The 21,723-nt window shown below is 41.8% G+C and overlaps 1 protein-coding gene across 3 annotated transcripts; it reads left to right on the top strand.

Moving 5' to 3' along the window:
- The first annotated feature begins 448 nt into the window (after positions 1 to 448).
- On the top strand, positions 449 to 21,398 carry LOC124000907 (protein FAM53C-like). Of its 3 annotated transcripts, none has more exons than XM_046307598.1 (5): positions 449 to 798; positions 2,032 to 2,272; positions 6,315 to 6,372; positions 11,181 to 11,845; positions 20,185 to 21,398. In XM_046307598.1, exons 2-5 carry the CDS (start codon positions 2,201 to 2,203, stop codon positions 20,449 to 20,451), a joined length of 1,062 nt encoding a protein of 353 aa, XP_046163554.1. In that variant the 5' UTR covers positions 449 to 798; positions 2,032 to 2,200; the 3' UTR covers positions 20,452 to 21,398. The 3 variants fall into 3 exon arrangements, with proteins under 3 accessions (XP_046163554.1, XP_046163552.1, XP_046163553.1); XM_046307596.1 differs by having other exon boundaries at positions 450 to 798; positions 11,004 to 11,845; XM_046307597.1 differs by lacking the exons at positions 449 to 798; positions 2,032 to 2,272 and adding an exon at positions 4,669 to 4,825 and having other exon boundaries at positions 11,004 to 11,845.
- The last annotated feature ends 325 nt before the right edge of the window (positions 21,399 to 21,723 follow it).

The following is a 21,723-nucleotide window of genomic DNA, read 5'->3' as shown; positions in this document are numbered from 1 at the left end:
TTTAATGGGTCTCCGGGATTGGGGGGATAGCGCTGAGGTCATAACGTTTTGAGCTTTCATTCGGCCCGTCCAACATGCAACGCTAACTGCAGTATTCAAAGCATCCACAAGATAACGGTATACGCTATTTCTTGTACTTGCCTCACCAATAAATCTTACGGTGGGATGATATATAAGTAATATGAAAAGTGACATATTCCAGTGTTAAGGCGTGACTTTAAAATGGTCCCAGGGCCTATCAATGTGTCAAGTAAACAACTGATCCGAATACTTTATAGCCATCTAATAACCTTACGTCAGTTCAGTCAAAGTTGTGCCATTTTCAACAATGAATGAAATCTTGCGATTTGACATCTTAAAAAAAAATAAGTTTTTGTCCGCTCTTTTAAAATGCTACGCTATTGCACGTCAGATACTTCAATCTGTTGTTCGAATTATCATCGAATGGCCCACTGCTTGGGCGCCCCCTATTTATACATTCAAATCGCTCACAGGTTTGAACGTATTTAATTTATTTTAAACGGACGACTGAATTGTATGCTGTGCTATTTTTGTCTAATACGGATATGTCTTGTATATTTCAATGACACCTTGATTATGACGTTAATGTTATGTTCCAGATATTGTAATCAACAACGGTTCTGGTACAAGGTTATGCTTTTTAATAGGTCAATAATATCGGAGACACAGATACTAACGTGGTTGCCAGTCGCGTTCTGCACAGGCTCCAAATTGGTTTATCCTTCACCAGCAGCATTTAACCCCTGTAAGGCCTGATGTACGGTGGTGTTGGTCGAGGTAAGAACGAAATTTGAATCAAGTAGCCGTTACAAAGAAAAGTTATTGATTAGCAGTTTTATTTATCTGAAACGTCTCACTGCGTTATAAAATGCATGGCCGTGTTTTTGTAAGCACGCGTCCTAGATATGGCACAGCGGTCCAAGGCTCTAGCGATAAATGCATGCAGAATAGCTAGCGAGCCTCGACAGCTAGTGATCTAATCGGGTAGGGGGTAATAATTCATTTGTTTATTACAGATTAACAAGCGGTGTTTTGTGTGGATGTGTCTGCATAATCGGTTAAATGGATGTACGCTAAGCTAGCTAGCTTGCTAACCATACAAATTACGATTTGCGTTAGCTAATCGAGCTAGTTAGCATCATATTGTCAGTGCGGCTTGCTATTGCTAACGTTAGTCATCTTGACTGAGCTAGCTAAGTGAAGGCTTCATATTCTGTGAAGGGGTTTACAACGATCTTCAAACATATGATATACTAATTGTGAATGAATAGCTCGCTACCACACATTGCTCATTTGAAAGGTTTGTAATGGACAGCAAGGATACCATCATTTGATATAAACTAGTTATGTAGCCATCATTCTGGCTTTCCAAATGTTCTTATCAAAATGGTAGCTACCAAACGTTAGCTAGCCAAGAAGCTTTTTCTCAATCTTGTTATTGAGTGAAGAAGAGCATGCCAGTTCTTGATAGATCATGACATGCTTGGTACTTTGCCAGATTGGACCTCAGTATGCACCCTTTTCAAATTCACGTATCCATCATTAAGGTTACTGGTTGAGGTGTTCGTTTTTGGTTACATTTTCTGGTTGTCGGACATGTGCCTCGTGATCTTGAGTAGGTATTCAATAAACCCCCGAGTGGCATCAGGAAGGCCATCACATCCCAGGCACCTGTCACCATTACTTCTGCACTCAGAGATGGTGTGTCTGAACACCTGTGAGCACGTTTGGTCAGTGGTTGAGCATCTAAAGACGTGTTATGTCAGGTCTGGAAAAGACCCCATTTCGACATCTAGGCTTAATTTGTCTACTCCATAAGATACAGAGAAAGTGATGGGTTACCAAAAGTCAATATGGCAAACTGTATAGAACATGAAAATGTGATTACAAATGTCCTAAAACATTAACAGCTTCCCCATTTGAGCGGTATCACCTGTATTTGAAAACCCCTGCACTGTCATTTACTTTTGGTAACACTGGTCCGTCCTGCTATCGGACTTTACCCTTCAGGTGAGCTGACTACAGTGATGACCATGTCCCAGTGAGACTGGGCAGGGCAACCTGGCCCAGAGGAGGAGTGGAGGTGCCAGAGAAGCTCTGCCAGTCACAATTAGATTGAAGAACAGATAGAGGGACACGCCCCTTCCCCTCAACACTGCCCACCACCTCGCAACCATGCATGGTTTCACTGATCGAGCATCTGCAGAAACATAGTCTGGACAGCAACGCTCACCAAAGGGCCCTAAACGTGGTAAGTTTTTCAAATTGAACCTTTATTTAACTGGGCAAGTCTGAAACATAAATAAGAGCACCAGCGTTTCCGGAGGACCGTGTGATCACTCTCTCCGCAGCCGATGTGAGTAAGACCTTTTAAACAGGTTAACATTCACAAGGCCGCAGGGCCAGATGGAATACCAGGACGTGTACTGGGAGTATGCGCTGTCCACCTGTCTTCAGTGACATTTTCAACCTCTCTCTGTCCGAGTCTGTAATACCAACATGTTTTAAGCAGACCACTGTAGTCCCTGTGCCCAAGAACACTAAGGTAACCTGCCTAAATGACTACCGACCCATAGCACTACGTCTGTAGCCATGAAGTGCTTTGAAAGGCTGGTCATATCGACTAGAGGTCGACCGATTATGATTTTTCAACACCGATACCGATTATTGGAGGACCAAAAAAAAATCAGATACCGATTAATCGTACGAGTTTAATTTGATTTATTTATTTGTAATAATGACAATTACAACAGTACTGAATGAACACTTATTTTAACTTAATACATCAAAATCAATTTAGCCTCAAATAAATAATGAAACATGTTCAATTTGGTTTAAATAATGCAAAAACAAAGTGTTGGAGAAGAAAGTAAAAGTGCAATATGTGCTATGTAAGACAGCTAATGTTTCAGTTCCTTGCTCAGAACATGAGAACATATGAAAGCTGGTGGTTCCTTTTACCATGAGTTAAATATTCCCAGGTAAGAAGTTTTAGGTTGTAGTTATTATCGGACTATTTCTCTCTATACCATTTCTATTTCATTAACCTTTGACTATTGGATGTTCTTATAGGCACTTTAGTATTGCCAGTGTAACAGTATAGCTTCCATCCCTCTCCTCGCTCCTACCTGGGCTCGAACCAGGAACACAACAACAACAGCCACCCTCGAAGCAGCATTACCCATGCAGAGCAAGGGGAACAACCACTCCAAGTCTCAGAGCGAGTGACGTTTGAAACGCTATTAGCACGCACCCCGCTAACTAGCTAGCCATTTCACATCGGTTACACCAGCCTAATCTCAGGAGTTGATAGGCTTGAAGTCATAAACAGCTGCTGGCAAATGCACAAAAGTGCTGTTTGAATGAAAGCTTACGAGCCTGCTGCTGCCTACCATCGCTCAGTCAGACTGCTCTATCAAATCATAGACTTAGTTATAACATGATAACACACAGAAATACGAGCCTTAGGTCATTAATATGGCTGAATCCGGAAACTATCATCTCGAAAACAAGACGTTTATTCTTTCAGTGAAATACAGAACGGGTGGCATCCATAAGTCTAAATATTCCTGTTACATTGCACAACCTTCAATGTTATGTCATAATTATGTAACATTCTAGCAAATTAGATGACCCAAATTTCACCTGGTTAATATTGCCTGCTAACCTGGATTTCTTTTAGCTAAATATGCAGGTTTAAAAATATATACTTCTGTGTATTGATTTTAAGAAAGGCATTGATGTTTATGGTTAGGTACACATTAGAGCAATGATTACGCACCGCATTGATTATAAGCAACGCAGGACACGCTAGATAACTACACATGGTTGATGATATTACTAGTTTAACTAGTGATTTTGATTGATTGATTTTTTTATAAGATAAGTTTAATGCTAGCTAGCAACTTACCATGGCTTACTGCATTCGCGTAACAGGCAGTCTCCTCGTGGAGTGCAATGTAATCAGGTGGTTAGAGCGTTGGACTAGTTAGTTTGTAAGTTTGCAAGATTGAATCCCTGAGCTGACAAGGTAAAAATCTCTCGTTCTGCCCCTGAACAAGGCAGTTATTGAAAATAAGAATGCTTTCTTTTTTCTTCTTTTTTGGGATTTTTTACCCCCCTTTTTTCTCCCCAATTTCATGTTATCCAATTGTTTGTAGCTACTATCTTGTCTCATCGCTACAACTCTCGTACGGGCTCGGGAGAGACGAAGGTTGAAAGTCATGCGTCCTCCGATACACAACCCAACCAAGCCGCACTGCTTAACACAACGCGCATCCAACCCGGAAGCCAGCCGCACCAATGTGTCGGAGCTGGCGCTGCAGTACAGCACCCTTAACCACTGCTCCACCCGTAAGGCCCAGAATGTGTTCTTAACTGGCTTGCCTAGTTAAATGAAGATGAAAAAAAAAAAAAAAAAAAAATTAAATTGGCCAAATCGGTGTCCAAAAATACCGATTTACGATTGTTATGAAAACTTGAAATCGGCCCTAGTTAATCGGCCATTCCGATTAATCGGTCAACATCTAATATCAACACCATTATCCCAGAAACCCTAGACCCACTCCAATTTGCATTCCGCCCTAACAGATCCACAGATGCAATCTTTATTGCACTCCACACTGCCCTTTCCCACCTGGACAAAAGGAACACCTATGTGAGAATGCTATTCATTGACTAGAGCTCAGTGTTCAACACCATAGTGCCCTCAAATCTCATCAATAAGCTAAGGACCCTGGGACGAAACACCTCCCTCTGCAACTGGATCCTGGAGTTCCTGACGGTGTGCCCCAAGGTGTTAAGGGTAGGTAACAACACATCCGCCACGCTAATCCTCAAAACAGGGGCCCTTCAGTGGTGCATGCTCAGTCCTTTCCTGTACTCCCTGTTCACTCATGACTGCATGGCCAGGCACAACTCCAACGCCGTCATTAAGTTTGCCAATGACACAACAGTGGTAGGCCTGATCACAGACAACGATGAGACAGCCTATAGGGACGAGGTCAGAGACCTGGCCGTGTGGTGCCAGGACAACAACCTATCCCTCAACGTGATCAAGACAAAGGCGATGATTGTGGACTACATGAAAAAGAGGACCGAGCACGCCCCCATTCTCATCGACGGAGCTGGTTGAGAGCTTCAAGTTCATTGGTGTCCACATCACCAACAAACTAACATGGTCCAAGCACACCAAGACAGTTGTGAAGAGGGCACGACAAAACCTATTCCCCCTCAGGAGACTGAAAAGGTTTGGCATGGGTCCTCAGATCCTCAAAAGGTTCTATAGCTGCACCATCGAGAGCATCCTGACTGGTTGCGTCATTGCCTGGTATGGCAACTGCTCGGCCTCCAACCGCAAGGCACTACAGAAGGTACTGCGCACGGCCCAATACATCACTGGCGCCAAGCTTCTTGCCATCCTGGCAGGCGGTGTCAGAGGAAGGCCTTAAAAATTGCCAGACTCCAGCCACCCTCGTCATAGACTGTTCTCTCTACTACCGCACGGCAAGCGGTACCGGTACGCCAAGTCTAGGTCCAAGAAGCTGCTAAACATCTCTTACCCCCAAGCCATAAGACACCTGAAGATCTAATCAAATGGCCACCCAGACTATTTGCATTCCTCCCCTTTACACAGCTGCTACTCTCTGTTATCATCTATGCCGTCACTTTAATAGCTCTACCTACATGTACATATTACCTCGACTAACCAGTGCTCCCGCACCTTGACTCTGTACCAGTACCCCCCTGTAATATAGTCTCACATTGTTATTTTACTGCTGCTCTTTAATTACTTGTTTTTTTTATTTCTTATGTTTTTTTGTTTATTTGTATGTATTTTTAAACTGCATTGTTGGTTAGAGACTCCTAAGTAAGCATTTCACTGTAAGGTCTACACTTTTTGTATTCAGCGCATATGACTAATAAAATTTGTTTTGAAGTCGAGAATAAATTCTTATTTTACAATAATGGCCAAACCCGCCCCTAACCTGCACGACGCTAGGCAAATTGTGTGGCGCCCTATGGGACTCCCGATCACAGCCGGTTGTGATTACAGCCCTGGATTGAAACCAGGGTCTGTAGTGATGCCTCTAGCACTGAGATGCAGTGCCTTAGACCGATGCACCACTCGGGGGCCCCCTTATGTGTCAGCCTATGACTCTGCTTGCATGTCCTTGTCTTGATTGTAACAGTGCTCAGCTTCATGACCATTTATTTCTCTTGCTGTTAATTGAGCCGTTCTGAAAAAAATTTCCCTGTGCTTTTGCTCCTCAATAAACATGTCTGTCTTCCAGTTTCTGCTGGACCCCAACAACCTAGGAATTTGCTGGCCTACAGATGGATTGATGCCTGGTGAGTATGTACAAGTGAAACCACATAGCCTGTTATTCAGCAATGTCTTGCATTAGGCATTGTAACGTTGGCTTTGCACTGTTGATAAGAGCACAGATAAATGGAGGTGAATTCCAAATGACAGAAAGGAAATGTTTGTATAGGTTGTTAAACAGGAAAACACATTACGTGATTTATTCCACGCATGTATCTTCTCAGGCTGATCATGCAAAGGGATGATCTTAAAGGTAGACTCAGCAATACAGTGCGTTCGGAAACTATTCCGACCCCTTGACTTTTTCCCCATTTTGTTATGTTACAGCCTTATTCTTAAATTGTTCTTTTACCCTCAATCAGATACATACAATACCCCATAATGACAAAGCAAAAACTGTTTTACATTTTTTTCCCCAAATGTATTTAAACTGAAATCACATTTTCTTAAGTATTCAGACACTTTACTCTGTACTTTGTTGAAGAACCTTTGGCAGCGATTACATCCTTGAGTCTTCTTGGGTATGACGCTACAAGCTTGGCACACCTATATTTGGGGAGTTTCTCCCATTCTTCTCTGCAGCTTTGTCAGGGTGGATCGGGACTGTCGCTGCACAGCTATTTTCAGATCTCTCCAGAGATGGTGGATTATGTTCAAGTCTGGGCTCTGGCTGGGCCACTCAAGGACATTCAGAAACTTGTCCCGAAGACACTCCTGCATTGTCTTGTTGTGTGCTTAGCGTCGTTGTCCTGTTGGAAGGTGAACCTTCGCCGCAGTCTGAGGTCCTGAGGTCCTGATTTTTCTCATCAAGGATCTCTCTGTACTTTGCTCCGTTCATCTTTGCGTAGATCCTGAGTTGTACCTAACGCTGAAAAACATCCCCACAGCTGGTGCCAGGTTTCCTCCAGATGTGACGCACCACACGGCCAGGTCTCTGACCTCGTCCCTCCAGATGTGACGCTTGGCATTCAGGCCAAAGAGTTCTATCTTGGTTTCATCAGATCAGAGAATCTTGTTTATCATGGGCTGAGAGTCCTTTTGATGCCTTTTGGCAAACTCCATGTGGGCTGTCGTGCTTTTTACTGAGGAGTGGCTTCTGTCTGGCCTCCCTAACATAAAGGCCTGATTGGTGGAGTGCTTTAGAGATGGTTGTCCTTCTAGAAGGTTCTCCCATCTCCACAGAGGAGCTCTGTCACTGACTATTGGGTTCTTGGTCACCTTCCTGACCAAGGCCCTTCTTCGATTGCTCAGTTAGGCCGGTCGACCAGCTCTAGGAAGAGTCTTGGTGGTTACGGACTTTTTTCATTTAATAATGCTGGAGGCCACTGTGTTCTTAGGAACCTTCAATGCTGCAGAAATGTTTTTGTACCCTTCCTCAGATCTGTGCCTTGACACAATCCTGTCTCGGAGCTGTACAGACAATTCCTTCGACCTCGTGGCTTGGTTTTTGCTTTGACGTGCTTAGACCTTATATAGACTGGTGTGTGCCTTTCCAAATCCTGTCCAATCAATGTAATTTACCACAGGTTGAACAACTGAGATATAAACTGAACAAGTTCCACAGACGTGTGACTAACAGAAATGGAATAATGTGGGGGTCAAAAGTAACAGTCAGTATCTGGTGTGGCCACCAGCTGCATTAAGTACTGCAGTGCATCTCCTCCTCATGGACTGCACCAGATTTGCCAGTTCTTGCTGTGAGATGTTACCCCACTCTTCCACCAAGGCACCTGTAATTTCCCAGACATTTCTGGGGGGAATGGCCCTAGCCCTCACCTTCCGATCCAACAGGTCCCAGACATGCTCAATGGGTTTGAGATCCTGGCTCTTCGCTGGCCATGGCAGAACACTGACATTCCTGTCTTGCAGGAAATCACGCACAGAACGAGCAGTATGGCTGGTGACGTTGTCATGCTGGAGGGTCATGTCAGGATGAGCCTGCAGGAAGGGTACCACATGAGGGAGAAGGATGTCTTGCCTGTAACACACAGCGTTGAGATTGCCTGCAATGACAACAAGCTCAGTCCGATGATGCTGTGGCACACCGCCCCAGACCATGACGGACTCTCCACCTCCAAATCGAACCCGCTCCAGAGTACAGGCCTCGGTGTAATGCTCATTCCTTCGACTATAAACATGAATCCGACCGTCACCCCCCTGGGGAGACAAAACCGCGACTCGTCACTTGAAGAGCACTTTTTGCCAGTCCTGTCTGGTCCAGCGACGGTGGGTTTGTGCCCATAGGCAATGTTGCTGGTGATGTCTAGCTGGGACCTACCTTTCAACAGGCCTACAAGCCCTCAGTCCAGCCTCTCTCAGCCTATTGCGGACAGTCTAAGCACTGATGGAGGGATTGTGCGTTCCTGGTGTAACTCGGGCAGTTGTTGCCATCCTGTACCTGTCCCGCAGTTGTGATGTTCGGATGTACCGATCTTGTGCAGGTGTTGTTACACGTGGTCTGCCACTGCGAGGACGATCAGCTGTCCACCCTGTCTCCCTGTAGCGGCATCTCACATTACGGACATTGCAATATATTGCCCTGGCCACATCTGCAGTCCTCATGCCTCCTTGCAGCATGCCTAAGGTGCATTCACTCAGATGAGCAGGGACCGTGGGCATAAGTTTTCATAACTGTGACCTTAATTGCCGACATCTGTAAGCTGTTAGTGTTTTAACGACCGTTCTACAGGTGCATGTTCATTAATTATGGTTCAAGCATGGGAAACAGTTTTAAACCCTTTACAATGAAGATCTGTGAAGTTATTTGGATTTTTACAAATTGTATTTGAAAGACAGGGTCCTGAAAAAGCGATGTTTATTTTTTTGCTGAATTAGAGTAAGCTTAGGGCTGGGCGGTAATACCCTTCTTTTTTTGTTGTTGCTATAAACAGGTATTGATGCACGGACTGGTTTGGGTTTTTACTTTACCTTCTGTACCGGTATTTGAATGTTTGGTTTCTTAAATGTGATACGCTATGTGTAGCGTCCATTTTTATAGTTTACTCTGCTACTTGAGTCATCTCTTTCTATGCCGCTTTCCACACAGACCTAGGCACACTCCCTGTCACTCAAGGAGCGCATTTGATGTTTTTCAATCAGGATAAACTTGCCTTCAGTCTGCATGGTCAATGCAGCATATGCAACACAATTTATAATATCGATGCAGTTGTCACTTTGCTTCTTAATATAAATCTACTAGCATTCTATAATTACACTATTAGCTTGTTTCTTACATCTGCAAACAGCTAGTTTGTCTTTTCTTAGCATTTTGTTCCTAAATCTTGTTAGCTGCTAATGCTAATCGCTAACTGAGTAAGAGCAAGCATAATTAGCTATGCAGCCTGATAATACCAGTGATTGCGTAGACGTAATCGGTATGTTTGTGCAACAGTGTCTTCTAAATTAAAGAGGTAAACGCAAAGCAAGAATGTTATCTACATGAAGCATCTAAGAGAAAACATTCAATGTAGCCAAAGATTATTGGGTCCCCTAGGAAACACCTATCAACACATTAGTTTTTACCCTGTCACAATAACTCCTCCCTGGCATTTTCATTCGTACTTCATGTCAAACAACGATGTATTAAAAGTGACCACTATTATATTCTAACTATATACTTAGAATATAAATTCTATTCCCATGATTCCAACAGTTAACCCAAGTGATTTGCTCTAAATCGCAAGTCAAATTGCAACATTTTGTTAAAATAAGGCCCAGATTACTTGCCTATATCGTGCAGCCCTACGTGGCAGTGTGGAAATGATCTCAAATGGAAAATTACGACTTTTGGTGTTGAATTGTTTTATACTGTTCAATCAGAATGGAGAAAGACCCATTGAAATCACTGAGAATGTGTGTGTTGCCAACCTAGGGTCACGCACTACTCAAAGCAAATGTAGAACTTCTATTATTAAAAAACAAAATGCTGTCGTACTGTAATACATTTTTTTTTAAATGATATAATATTTTGGCTCTATTGCCCAGTCCTAAGTAAGCTATGTCAAGAATCCAGTATATAAATAAAAAAATTTTTTTTGTGTGTATTGTTTTGTATTTGTTTCACTTTTATTTAACCAGGTAGGCCAGTTGAGAACAAGTTCTCATTTATAGTCACGTCGTAGAAATATTAGAATGAGCAACAACGTTTAGGTCGAGAATACATTATTTAAATACACAGTTCAAATCCCCATGGTAAAATGGATAGAATTGCAGGAAGTTAGCTTCAGGACCGCTGTCATTGTCAAGAGCAAGCTGCAATTACATTGTATCAGGAATGAATTGCTTTTTGATTTTCTCACATATTATTTAATAAAATAAATACATCTCAAAAGTGGTTTCTATTAATGTTAGAAGGGGGCGATATGGACAAAATTCAGTATATTTATTATGATATAGATTTATCACAAATAGAACGATAAGTCTGACATTAATATGCACCATAGTTATGTTTGTATACTTGTTACTAGTACTACTTTGATTGTAGTAGTTATCAAATGTCCCATTAGGAATTGCCCAAATTAGCAGACTCTTTTCAAACTTCACATTTCTCTAGTGTTGTAAAATGTATTTGATAAGTGGTCGGTTTGGTTGACGTCGTCATTTTTGGTTAATTATTCCAGCTCTAATGTATGGTATCATCTTTCCTTCTCCCTAATAGAGAGTGGTTATTGGCAGCTCTGCCCTCCCTCCAAGCCTGGCCTGCAGGGTGTGCTGAGCTCCAGCTTCCCCCCCTGCCCTGTCCCTCTGGTTTCCCCCGAAACTCACCTGGCAGAGGGGGAAGCCCTGCACCGGCCCCTGGTCCCAAGCACCTCAGTGACAGACCTGTCTTTTCCAGGTGCACCCCCTCCCCCCCCGCCACCCCCCAAACGCCACTGTCGTTCACTGTCCGTGCCAGAGGACCTTTCACGCTGCCGTTACACCTGGCGGCCTAGCGCTTCGAGGGTCTGGACACCTGTGAATCGTCAATGCCACAGTGGAGGGGTAGCCGGGGGGCCTTGTCCGCTTCGTGCTCCTAGCTCATCTCTAAATTCTTCACTACACTCTTCTTCAAGCCCCACATTCTTTAGCATTGCTCTCTCACCTGACTCCCCACTGCCTTGGAATTTCCCATGGGACCCCAGTGACACTGCTGGAAGAGGCGCCTGCTGCTGTTTCTTCCACTCCCCATCATCATGCTCCTCTCCGTCCCCGCTCCACCCTCCCCTTCCTCCACAGCGACGCTTCTCTCTGTCACCTGTCCTTATCAGAGAGGCTGCCGCCAAGTTCCTGCCCCCGCCTCCAGTTCCACCCCACTGTGCAGCACCCCCTCCGGCTGTGCCTGCTTTGCCCTCCTCTGCCTGCAGCACCCCGTCCTCTCTTCGCCGGGCCATCCCCCCTCAGCTCCCTCGCTGCCACTCACAGCCCTGTGACCTGCTCCTTCTCAAACCAGGACTGAAGCGACGCCGTGACCCAGACAGACCATTTGCCCGGCCAGTACTGGATTTCACCAAGATGACTCAGGTAAACAAAAAATCTTTAAGGGTCAGAAATGAATAGAAATGTTAGCCGTATGTAGATTGGTGGTGGAACATGCCATCTGCTAGCCAGAGGAAAGTTGTTAAAGTGATATTTCACCCAAATTACAAAATTGCATTTTGTTTCCTTACCCTGTAAGCAGTCTATGGACAAGGTATGACAGCAATGCATGGTATTTGTGTCACACAGCCTAGAACGTTAGCATTCGGAAACAAAACCAAAGCATGGATTCCTGTCATACATTGTCCGTAGACTGCATACCGGTTAAGGAAACCAATATAGCATTTGGTTGAACTATCCCTTTAAAGGTAGACTCATAAAGATGACGTTGCCATGAGCACCACCGCAGATATTGAGATAAGCAAGATACATGACATACAGTCACACAGTATCTGCGCATGGACATGGGTAGCCAGGGCACCAAAACAGCAGAGAAGTTGAGCCTTGCACTAAAACCCCCTCAGTTGTTGTGGAAATTGACCCACTATGCTGTTTACTTTGTGCACCTACATCATATTGCTGAGTTGACCTTTAACTTTCATTAAATTAGACCCTTAATCTTAAATGTTTGTTCTGCTGGTCGAATATCCACTTCCCTACTGTTGCAGAAATTGACCTACTGCTGTTTACTTTCTGCATCTACTAGAGGTGTGACAACATTAATGTTCTCCTAGTTGTATCCGTAAATTGACAGTTGATAGTCGGATTGGATGATACTTGTGATCGGAAAAACAAAAGTGTTTTAATATGCTAAGTATATGTTGGCAAAATACCTTCCTGCACGTTCTCACTGCAAAAATGTGTATGTCCTCAATTTGCAGCAGGCAGCCAAGTTTGCTGTCACTCAGTCAGAATGCGCATCAGTGTTTAACTTCTTGTTAATCCAACCACAGTGTCCGATTTCAAAAAGGCTTTACGGCGAAAGCAAACCATGCTATTACAGGACAGCACCCCAGCAAACATACACATGAAAATCATAATTCAACCCACCAGGCTCAACACAAAAGTCAGAAATAACATATAATGCATGCCTTACCTTTGAAGATCTTCTGTTGGCACTCCAATATGTTCATTTTTAACATCACAAATGGTCCTTTTGTTCAATTAATTCTGTCATTATATATGTCCAAAATGTCAATTTATTTGGCGTGTCAGATTTGGAAAATACACCGGTTCCAACTCGCTCAACATGACTACAAAATATCTCATAAGTTACCTGTAATCTTTCTCCAAACATTTCAAACAACTTTCCTAATACAACTTTAGGTATTTTTTACGTAAATCGACACAATTTAAGACGGGATAAACTGCGTTTAATACCGGAGGAAAACAAAGTGGCGCGTGCTTTTCAGGTCACGCGCCTCTATCAAACAGTACACTTCACTCGACCCTTGTTCTGGACAGCCCTACTCCTTCATTACACAAAGGAAAAACATCAACCGATTTCTAAAGACTGTTGACATCCAGTGGAGGCAAAAGGAACGGCAAGGAACTGCCTTAGAATTCTAGATTCCCAATGAAAACCCATTGAAAAAAATTCTGGTTGGTTTGTCCTCAGGGTTTCGCCTGCCAAATAAGTTCTGTTATACTCAGATATCATTCAAACCGTTTTAGAAACTTCAGTGTTTTTTTTCTATCCAGATCTACCAATTATATGAATATCCTAGCTTCTGGGCCTGAGAAACAGGCAGTTTACATTGGGCACGCTTTTCATCCGGACATAACTACTGCCCCCGATCCCAAAGAAGTTAAAGGTTACACACACACCACACTGACCAAAAGGTTATTTTGTTGGCATTTACGTATGTCCCCATTACCAGTAAAATCTAACCAAAACCTATTTCTTTCACTTACTTGCTATGCTGTTTCGTTGTTCATTTGTTCAGTCGTTTCATTCTCAACCAGGATTTCTATGGAACGCTGTTTGGGTCTTTGCGTGTCAAAAAACATACACATCAAATAACACTATGACAGGTCAAATAACACGACATAATCTGTTTCAGTTTCTATAGTTAGCTAGCTAACTATATAGCTAGGTGTCATCTAAAATAACCCTAATTTATAAGACAGTTCTTATTTGATTAATGGTTGTCAGACCCTTCTATGTGAAGCTAGCCACAATAAGGATTAGCCACATTAGTGGACTTTGCGGTTAGCCTTAAATAAAAGTATGGCATAATTCTACTATTTGTGTTCATTTGCATCACTATCAATGACAAACTTTGATTTTTGAAGGCAAACCGCAAATTCCACTCTTGTGCCTAATCCTTATTGTGGCTAGCTTTACAACACATAACCCGGTCCGGTCGAGCCTCACTAGCCAGATGAAGCTAGCTGGTTGCTCATAACTTTAGCTTTGGGCAACAGGGTTAAGTAGCTGGCTAACTATTTATTTTTATGAAATGAAGTTCAATTTCAATAGGTGAACTAGTGGCAACCTAGCTAATACTTACTCACAACGATTCCTAAATCATTGCTAAGAATAATGAAAATGACTGCAGTTTCTACTGGTCATTGTTTTCAGGCTGGTTGTATTGGTGGTAGCTAGCTACCAAGCTAAAGCTAGTGACCCCAGAAGTTGCGGTCGAACAAATGATGCTTTATTACCAACGCGGTATTGTAAACGCATCATTCGTGGCCAGTGTTTGCTTGTTTGCAGACTTTTTTGTACAGCTTTTGACAGTGCTACTGCTATATTTTTGACAAACAAAGATCCAAACGGCGTTCCATAGTATGTATGTGGTGACGCTAATAGCATGTATTTGGTGACGCTATTACTCTGTAACTCCGGTAGGGCAACATCTAAAAATAGCGCATTTGGTAGTGTGTACCGGTGCTCGACCAGTTGGTGAAAGTTAGCATCACCCACGACAGAGACCACCGGTGGATTGTCAAGGGCAATGAATTCCATTATCTTGGCTTTAATGGATTTCGCCTTTGAGTTGTCTCACTGAAATGTTCCTACTCTTTCAAATGGCTGCTCGATCCACACAGCAGACATTATGTGGGCTAGGTTAGGAATGCTGTGTTGCACATGTAGCGCAAAATTTTACGTGGTATTATTACTTCATCTACCTACGTTTATATAGGTATGCAATGTAGCTTTGACATCGGTTTTTAACATCAGCATTAAACTAGACATTGGGCCGATACCGATGTTGTCATTTTTAGCTAATATCGGTCGATTCCGATATGTTCACCGATATATCGTGCATCCCAAATTTTTCTTCCCATACCCTTGCCTCGCTTGTTAGATATTATACACATTGATAGCTTGATAGCAAACGTCTTCACCATGCAATTTATCGTAGTAGCAGGCAGCAGCAATCTAAATTGTCAGACCAAAGGAATGATCAGGTGAAATTATGAAGCGAGTAGACAGCTACAACTTCACTATCCAATCAGAGCATACGGCCCACCCTTCTCTTTGCAAACTAGCCAGTTGAGTTATTTAGATCACGTTAAACCTTGACTGACTGACATGATAACGATGCGTGCTGGCACCCGACAATGTCATTTTTTCTGATCATGGATAATTACAAAAAATACTCTGCTCAAAATCGTATCTAGAAAATGTCCCATATCCGTTACGATACAGGCATTTCGCTACACTCGCAATAACATCTGCTAACCATGTGTATGTGACCAATAAAATTTGATTTGATACTCGTTTTGTCCAACTGCTCGCCACACCCCAAGCATCGACGTCATATCGCTGAGTCTGCCTTTTATAACATCCAATAGACATGCAGAGGCAACTTTCACCCATAACTCCATTCTTAGAATACAGACCATACCTGTGTATTATTGTCCTCCTGTTACCAATCGTCCCAGGCCACAGATGTCTCTTCTTCTGTTCCCATGCCCCAGGCGCAAACTCTGAGTGTGGTTAATTGGCAGGGTGCCAATGGCTCTCCCTGTAGGCAATGCTAGGCAAACGTTATACTGTACACCAAGACTCACTCTTGACTGGATTTGCATATCATTTGCATGCAGCTGCAAGAAAGTCTGGCGTCCCTTTTCAGTGCACTCACCCAGTCACTCCTTCACATTAAAAAAAAACATGGTACACTACATTTTAAAAGTTGCAGGTTCATTTTTCCAGACTCATTTACATGTGGTGTATGTACAACCGTTGTGTTCTGTTTAGGTTTAGAATACTCTTTCAACAGCCACAGTCATTGGAAGAGCATACGAGACTAGGCTTACACCTACAGTATTCGGTAGTCCAGCCCGCTATATTCAAGTTGACAATACTATCCCAGTTAATTTTCAGGGAGATGTGGCATCATATTACCCTTGTTTCTAATTGTTTGTCACATTTTTTAAAAAGAAAATCCTGAACTAGCTAAACTACTGCGTCCATGTTGTAAGAATCACAAAGATTTTATATGATGCTACATTTTTCCACTTCCTAAACAGTTATATCAACTTGATTTCATTTGATTTAGGGTCGTTCCATAAGAGTTCAATTACTTTCTGATAGCACCCCTTTAGATTTGAATGAAACCTTCCATCCAAGTTTGCTGATGGTAGAAGTGGTGAAAGTTACTTTTTGGACCAGAATGCCAAAACATTTAGGAGATAGAAGTGCTCAAAGTTGACCTGTTTTGCATACCGATCCCTACCATGAGATGTCATCCATGTTTTCATTACTGAAAAATATTTACATTTTTTATTTTATTTATTTCACCTTTTATTTAACCAAGTAGGCAAGTTGAGAACAAGTTCTCATTTACAATTGTGACCTGGCCAAGATAAAGCAAAGCAGTTTGACAAATACACAGAGTTACACATGGAGTAAAACAAACATACAGTCAATAATACAGTAGAAAAATAAGTCTATATACGATGTGAGCAAATGCGGTGAGATAAGGGAGGTAAAGGCAAAAAAAGGACATGGTGGCAAAGTAAATACAATATAGCAAGTAAAACACTGGAATTGTAGATTTGCAGTGGATGAATGTGCAAAGTAGAAATAAAAATAATAGGGTGCAAAGGAGCTAAATAAATAAATACAGTAGGGGAAGAGGTAGTTGTTCGGGGTAAATTATAGATGGGCTATGTACAGGTGCAGTGATCTGTGAGCTGCTCTGACAGCTGGTGCTTAAAGCTAGTGAGGGAGGTAAGTTTTTCCATGTTCAGAGATTTTCGTAGTTCGTTCCAGTCATTGGCAGCAGAGAACTGGAAGGAGAGGTGGCCAAAGGAAGAATTGGTTTTGGGGGTGGCCAGAGAGATATACCTGCTGGAGCGCGTGCTACTTGTGGGTGCTGCTATGGTGACCAGCGAGCTGAGATAAGGGGGGACTTTACCTAGCAGGGTCTTGTAGATGACCTGGAGCCAGTTGGTTTGGCGACGAGTATGAAGCGAGGGCCAGCCAACGAGAGCGTACAGGTCGCAGTGGTGGGTAGTATATGGGGCTTTGGTGACAAAACAGATGGCACTGTGATATACTGCATCCAATTTATTGAGTAGGGTATTGGAGGCTATTTTGTAAATGACATCGCTGAAGTCGAGGATCGGTAGGATGTTCAATTTTACAAGGGTATTTTTTATTTATTTATTATTATTATTATTTTGTTAACCTTTATTTTACTAGGCAAGTCAGTTAAGAACAAATTCTTATTTACAATGACAGTCTAGGAACAGTAGGTTAACTGCCTGTTCAGGGGCAGAACAACAGATCTGTACCTTGTCAGCTCGGGGGTTTGAACTTGCAACCTTCCGGTTACTAGTCCAACGCTCTAACCACTTTAGCTGGTACACTATTGACATTTAATTTTTACGTTTCAATTACCTTGCAAACATGTATGTGGGACAATTTGAGGAAGCACTCCTTTACAAAACATACACACCCTACTTTCTAAAGGCATCCTATGGAAGAAATGCATAGATGTCTTTGTGCTATGGGGAGGAAGTAAGCAGGATCTAAATGATTTATAAACTACTAAACGAGAGCTCTGAATACCTCAAATTCACCATGCAGACTGATGAGAGAAAAGTATACTACCGGTATTTATGGGTCATCAAAGAGAGTGATGCATTACACACAGACTTATACACAAAGCCCACAGGCCGCAATACCCTGCTATGTGCATATAATTATGCAGGGTCCCCTCATGAATGGTCTACCATATAGCCAGTTATGTAGGGTTAAATTAATTTGTACCCACCAGACAGATTTGACAGCAATGCTATAAAAAAAAAGAAAAATTCAATGAGAGGCTACAACAACAAAACTCTTAACACTGCAATGATGAAAATATCTCAAACCAAGATAGGATTTGCTTAACTCAACCAAAGAAGAATAACAGCGCAACAGTGTTTTGCACCAAGTGGAAAAGCACTGGCATATTCTGCAATCAGACAAAAATATCGCACACCTGTTCAAGGAATCCCCACTCTGTGGTCTATAAGTGTGATCGCAATATTGGAGATAGCTTGCTGAGATCTGACCTGTATTCTGAGCCCACCAGACACTATTGACACCCATTCCAAATGGGAACTACAAATGTGGCTAATGCGCACAGTGCGTGCAATAGCACTATAAAAACATCCAGGTTGAAAAATCCCTGTTAGGGGTATCATCTCATGCAAGACCAAGGGAGTATCTATCTCATCACCTGTTCATGTGGGAAAGCCTACGTAGGACAAATGAAAGGTCAATTTAAACAACACTTCGCTGAACACCACAGCTCAATCAGGTGTAAGAACATTGACCCCTAGTGGTCTGAATATTGACTTTGATCTCAGGCCCTTGGGAACAATTATCTCTTGTGAACAAGTCTTATAAATTGATATATTCTTTCTACAGCTTATCAGCGTACACCTACTATGTTCCCGCTGTTGATAATGCTTATTATGAATTATAGTTTAACCAAAAGATGACATGTAACAAAAAATGTAATGAAATAGGAAACAATTAAATATACTGAATTGGTGAAATTTAATAAAACAATCTATGTTGATGCTCATATTATGTACAATATTTAACTGTTTTCATATGATAACAATAGGCTAATATATTCAATATGTTAAACTATTTTTAAAATTTTTAAAAAGTTTAAGTTTCCCTCAGTTCATTCTAATGAACTTAATAATTATGACACAATTGTCATTGGTTGCACTGTTTTTCTACATAACCTGGTTCAAGCATTTATCACATTACCCTGAAGGCACAGCGATGCCGAAATGTTGGTGATTTACCCAATAAATTACTGGGAGTTTATATATAGTGTGCAACTCTCTTTCTGTTTATAGCTTATAGTTTATTTGCTGTTTTAGTCAGCACTTCTACATAAAATAATTTTCTCTGGGTGTGCGCCAGCTCATGTTTTTTATTCAAAGTTTCAATTACTACCAGAAAGATGGCCACCAGTCCACCCACTGTTGAATGTCAACATGAATTTAAATCTATATTCTATTATATTTCTATGATTTCAATAGGTTTCCTATGGAAGATTGTTTTAAATGAAATTGTCAATGAATATTCCCACTCAAGTCAACGTTATCTGATGTGTGGACCTTCAACCATCTTTGTGGTACCGTTTGAAAGTTGTAATTACAATTTTATTCATGTTTTATTTTATTTATCAGCCAAAACATTAGCTACAGATTGTAACACCAGATATTGTGTTTGAACCCCCCAAAATGGGTATCCATTATACTCTTTGGTGTATAATGGACCAACCTTGGCAATAGTGTCTTCATCCTCCATTTGTGGAAACATGAGTTTCATAAAATGTCCTTGTCTAGTTGCAGGGTGTCCGTAGAAAATTGAATTTAGCAAACTTAAAATATATTTTTTGCTCCATGAAGAAAAATCCAACAATGTGTATGCCGCCATCTTGTATATTTCAAGTTTTTTTCTCATTGAGTGAGATGGGTTTTTAGGTAATTTATGTAAAGAAATTATCAAATAGTTTGACAACCCTGTTTGTATGCTTTCAAATGATAACAAACTCAAACATTTGTCTTTCAGTCATGAAGACATGGATGTGTCATGGTAGGGTGAGGTATGCAAAATGGGTCAACTTTTGGCACCTCTATCTCCTGAATGTTTTGGTGTTCAGGTCCAAAAAGTCACTTTCTGACCACTTCTACCATGGGCAAACATGTATGGAAGGTTTCATTCTAATCAGAAAGGGGTGCAGTCAGAATGATTTGAAATCATATGGAACAACACTTTACCTATTTCTGTATCATGAATAGAGAACATGTGGTTTGAATGTAGACCGCTCTTGTCTTTTTCTAGAGAGGGATGATACATGTGTAAACAAGGCCTTGTTCGCTCTCAAATGTTTCTCCTATTTGTGTCTTTTCAGACTCGCAGTACAGACCCCTTGAGTGGTATGGCGCGTGGGAGGCTGGCTTGTGGAGAGGACGTTTGCATGGGCTTTGAACCTTTTTTGGGGGACTTCAGAGGGTCGTGTTCACCAGAGGGGCTGGGAAGGACAAGCATTGGTCCTCTAAGCGAGAGTGACGAGGAGGGGGAAGAGGGGGAGGAAGATCCTGATCGAGAAGAGTGTCAGCCAAGTATCTTTGAGAGGGATTGTACAGAATTAGATTTGAGCCTAATTGAAGAAAATTAAAATGTTGTTAATTGGAGACTGTTTTCCCCTTTACCGCCAGCATTCAACACTCCACTCCCAGCCCTGCTGTACTTCATCGGCAGGGCTCTCAGGAACATGACTTCTCTCTCATGGGAAGCGCTGGGGTATATATAATCTCATTGACAATGGTCATGATTTGACTACTACCAATAATAACAATTCAGGTAGCCATGGATGCTGTCCTTCCATCAGAGTACATTCCAGAACCAGTTGCTGAAACATTGTGAATAATTTGAATGCTGGAGATGCCAGCTATTCCCATAGTGTCTGTTGGATGTCTTCATATAATGCACCCTCAGACTGATGGAATTTTGGAAGACTAACAAGCTTCTGGTCACTTGCTTTCTGTTACATTACTTTTCTTTTAATTGTATTTTTGTTGGTGCAGTAGTAAGAATAGACTTGAATGATGGTGGTGAATTGAATATCTGTGTTTTGTTCAGTTTGATGCAAAAGAGCAGTATGTCATTGCAGTTTTCTTTCTGCAGTCCTGTTATTTTCTGTTAAACAATCCATATGATTCAGCATAAGCCTTAAGACACCTTTTTTTCTGGAAACAAAAAAATACAACTATGAAAAGGTAATGAATTGTGTAGCTGTTGCTATTAGTCCTTTCATTGTTTCTTTTATATCTATGACTCATCTTCTGAAAATAGAGATGTATTGATAATGAATGCACTGTTTGACAAGTTAACCTAAAAATGGAAGCAACCACTGTATTCTGAGGGCACATTGTAATATTGTATTATACAGCGATCATTTGTTGAAAACAAGTTGTGTAAAGATGGTAGCTGGGAGACCTGGGGCAGGCCATGGCTGTCTTTTAGACATGTTTTTTTTTATTGTATGTGTTTAAAAAAAAGATGGCAATTTCAAACTCAGTTTGTGAATAAATAAAGTTTATTGGAAATTATTTTACAAGGAAAGGCAAGTGTCCAGTGAGCTTTTTAAAAATAATGTGTGTGTAGTGCATACATGCTTGATCTCAAGCATGCATGTCAGGTATCTGTCCATATCCACCAAGAATGGGTAGCCCCCAACCATCACTGACCACAATTAGTGGCAGTGAGTGATGGCACATCATGCCATGACATGATATCAATATCCTCAAGTAGCACAGTAAGAGTCCACTCTTATCCTGTCTGTGACTGCCCTCCACTATATTCACTGGAACTGTAGCAATTGCATTGGGCAATACATTGAAAAGGGAAGTAGCAGCCTGCCTGTGGTTGAGAATACATTATGATCTTT

This window comes from Oncorhynchus gorbuscha, linkage group LG16 (assembly GCF_021184085.1).
Source record: "Oncorhynchus gorbuscha isolate QuinsamMale2020 ecotype Even-year linkage group LG16, OgorEven_v1.0, whole genome shotgun sequence".
Classification (NCBI taxonomy): Eukaryota; Metazoa; Chordata; class Actinopteri; order Salmoniformes; family Salmonidae; genus Oncorhynchus; species Oncorhynchus gorbuscha.
This window is presented reverse-complemented; position numbering and strand designations above follow the sequence as displayed.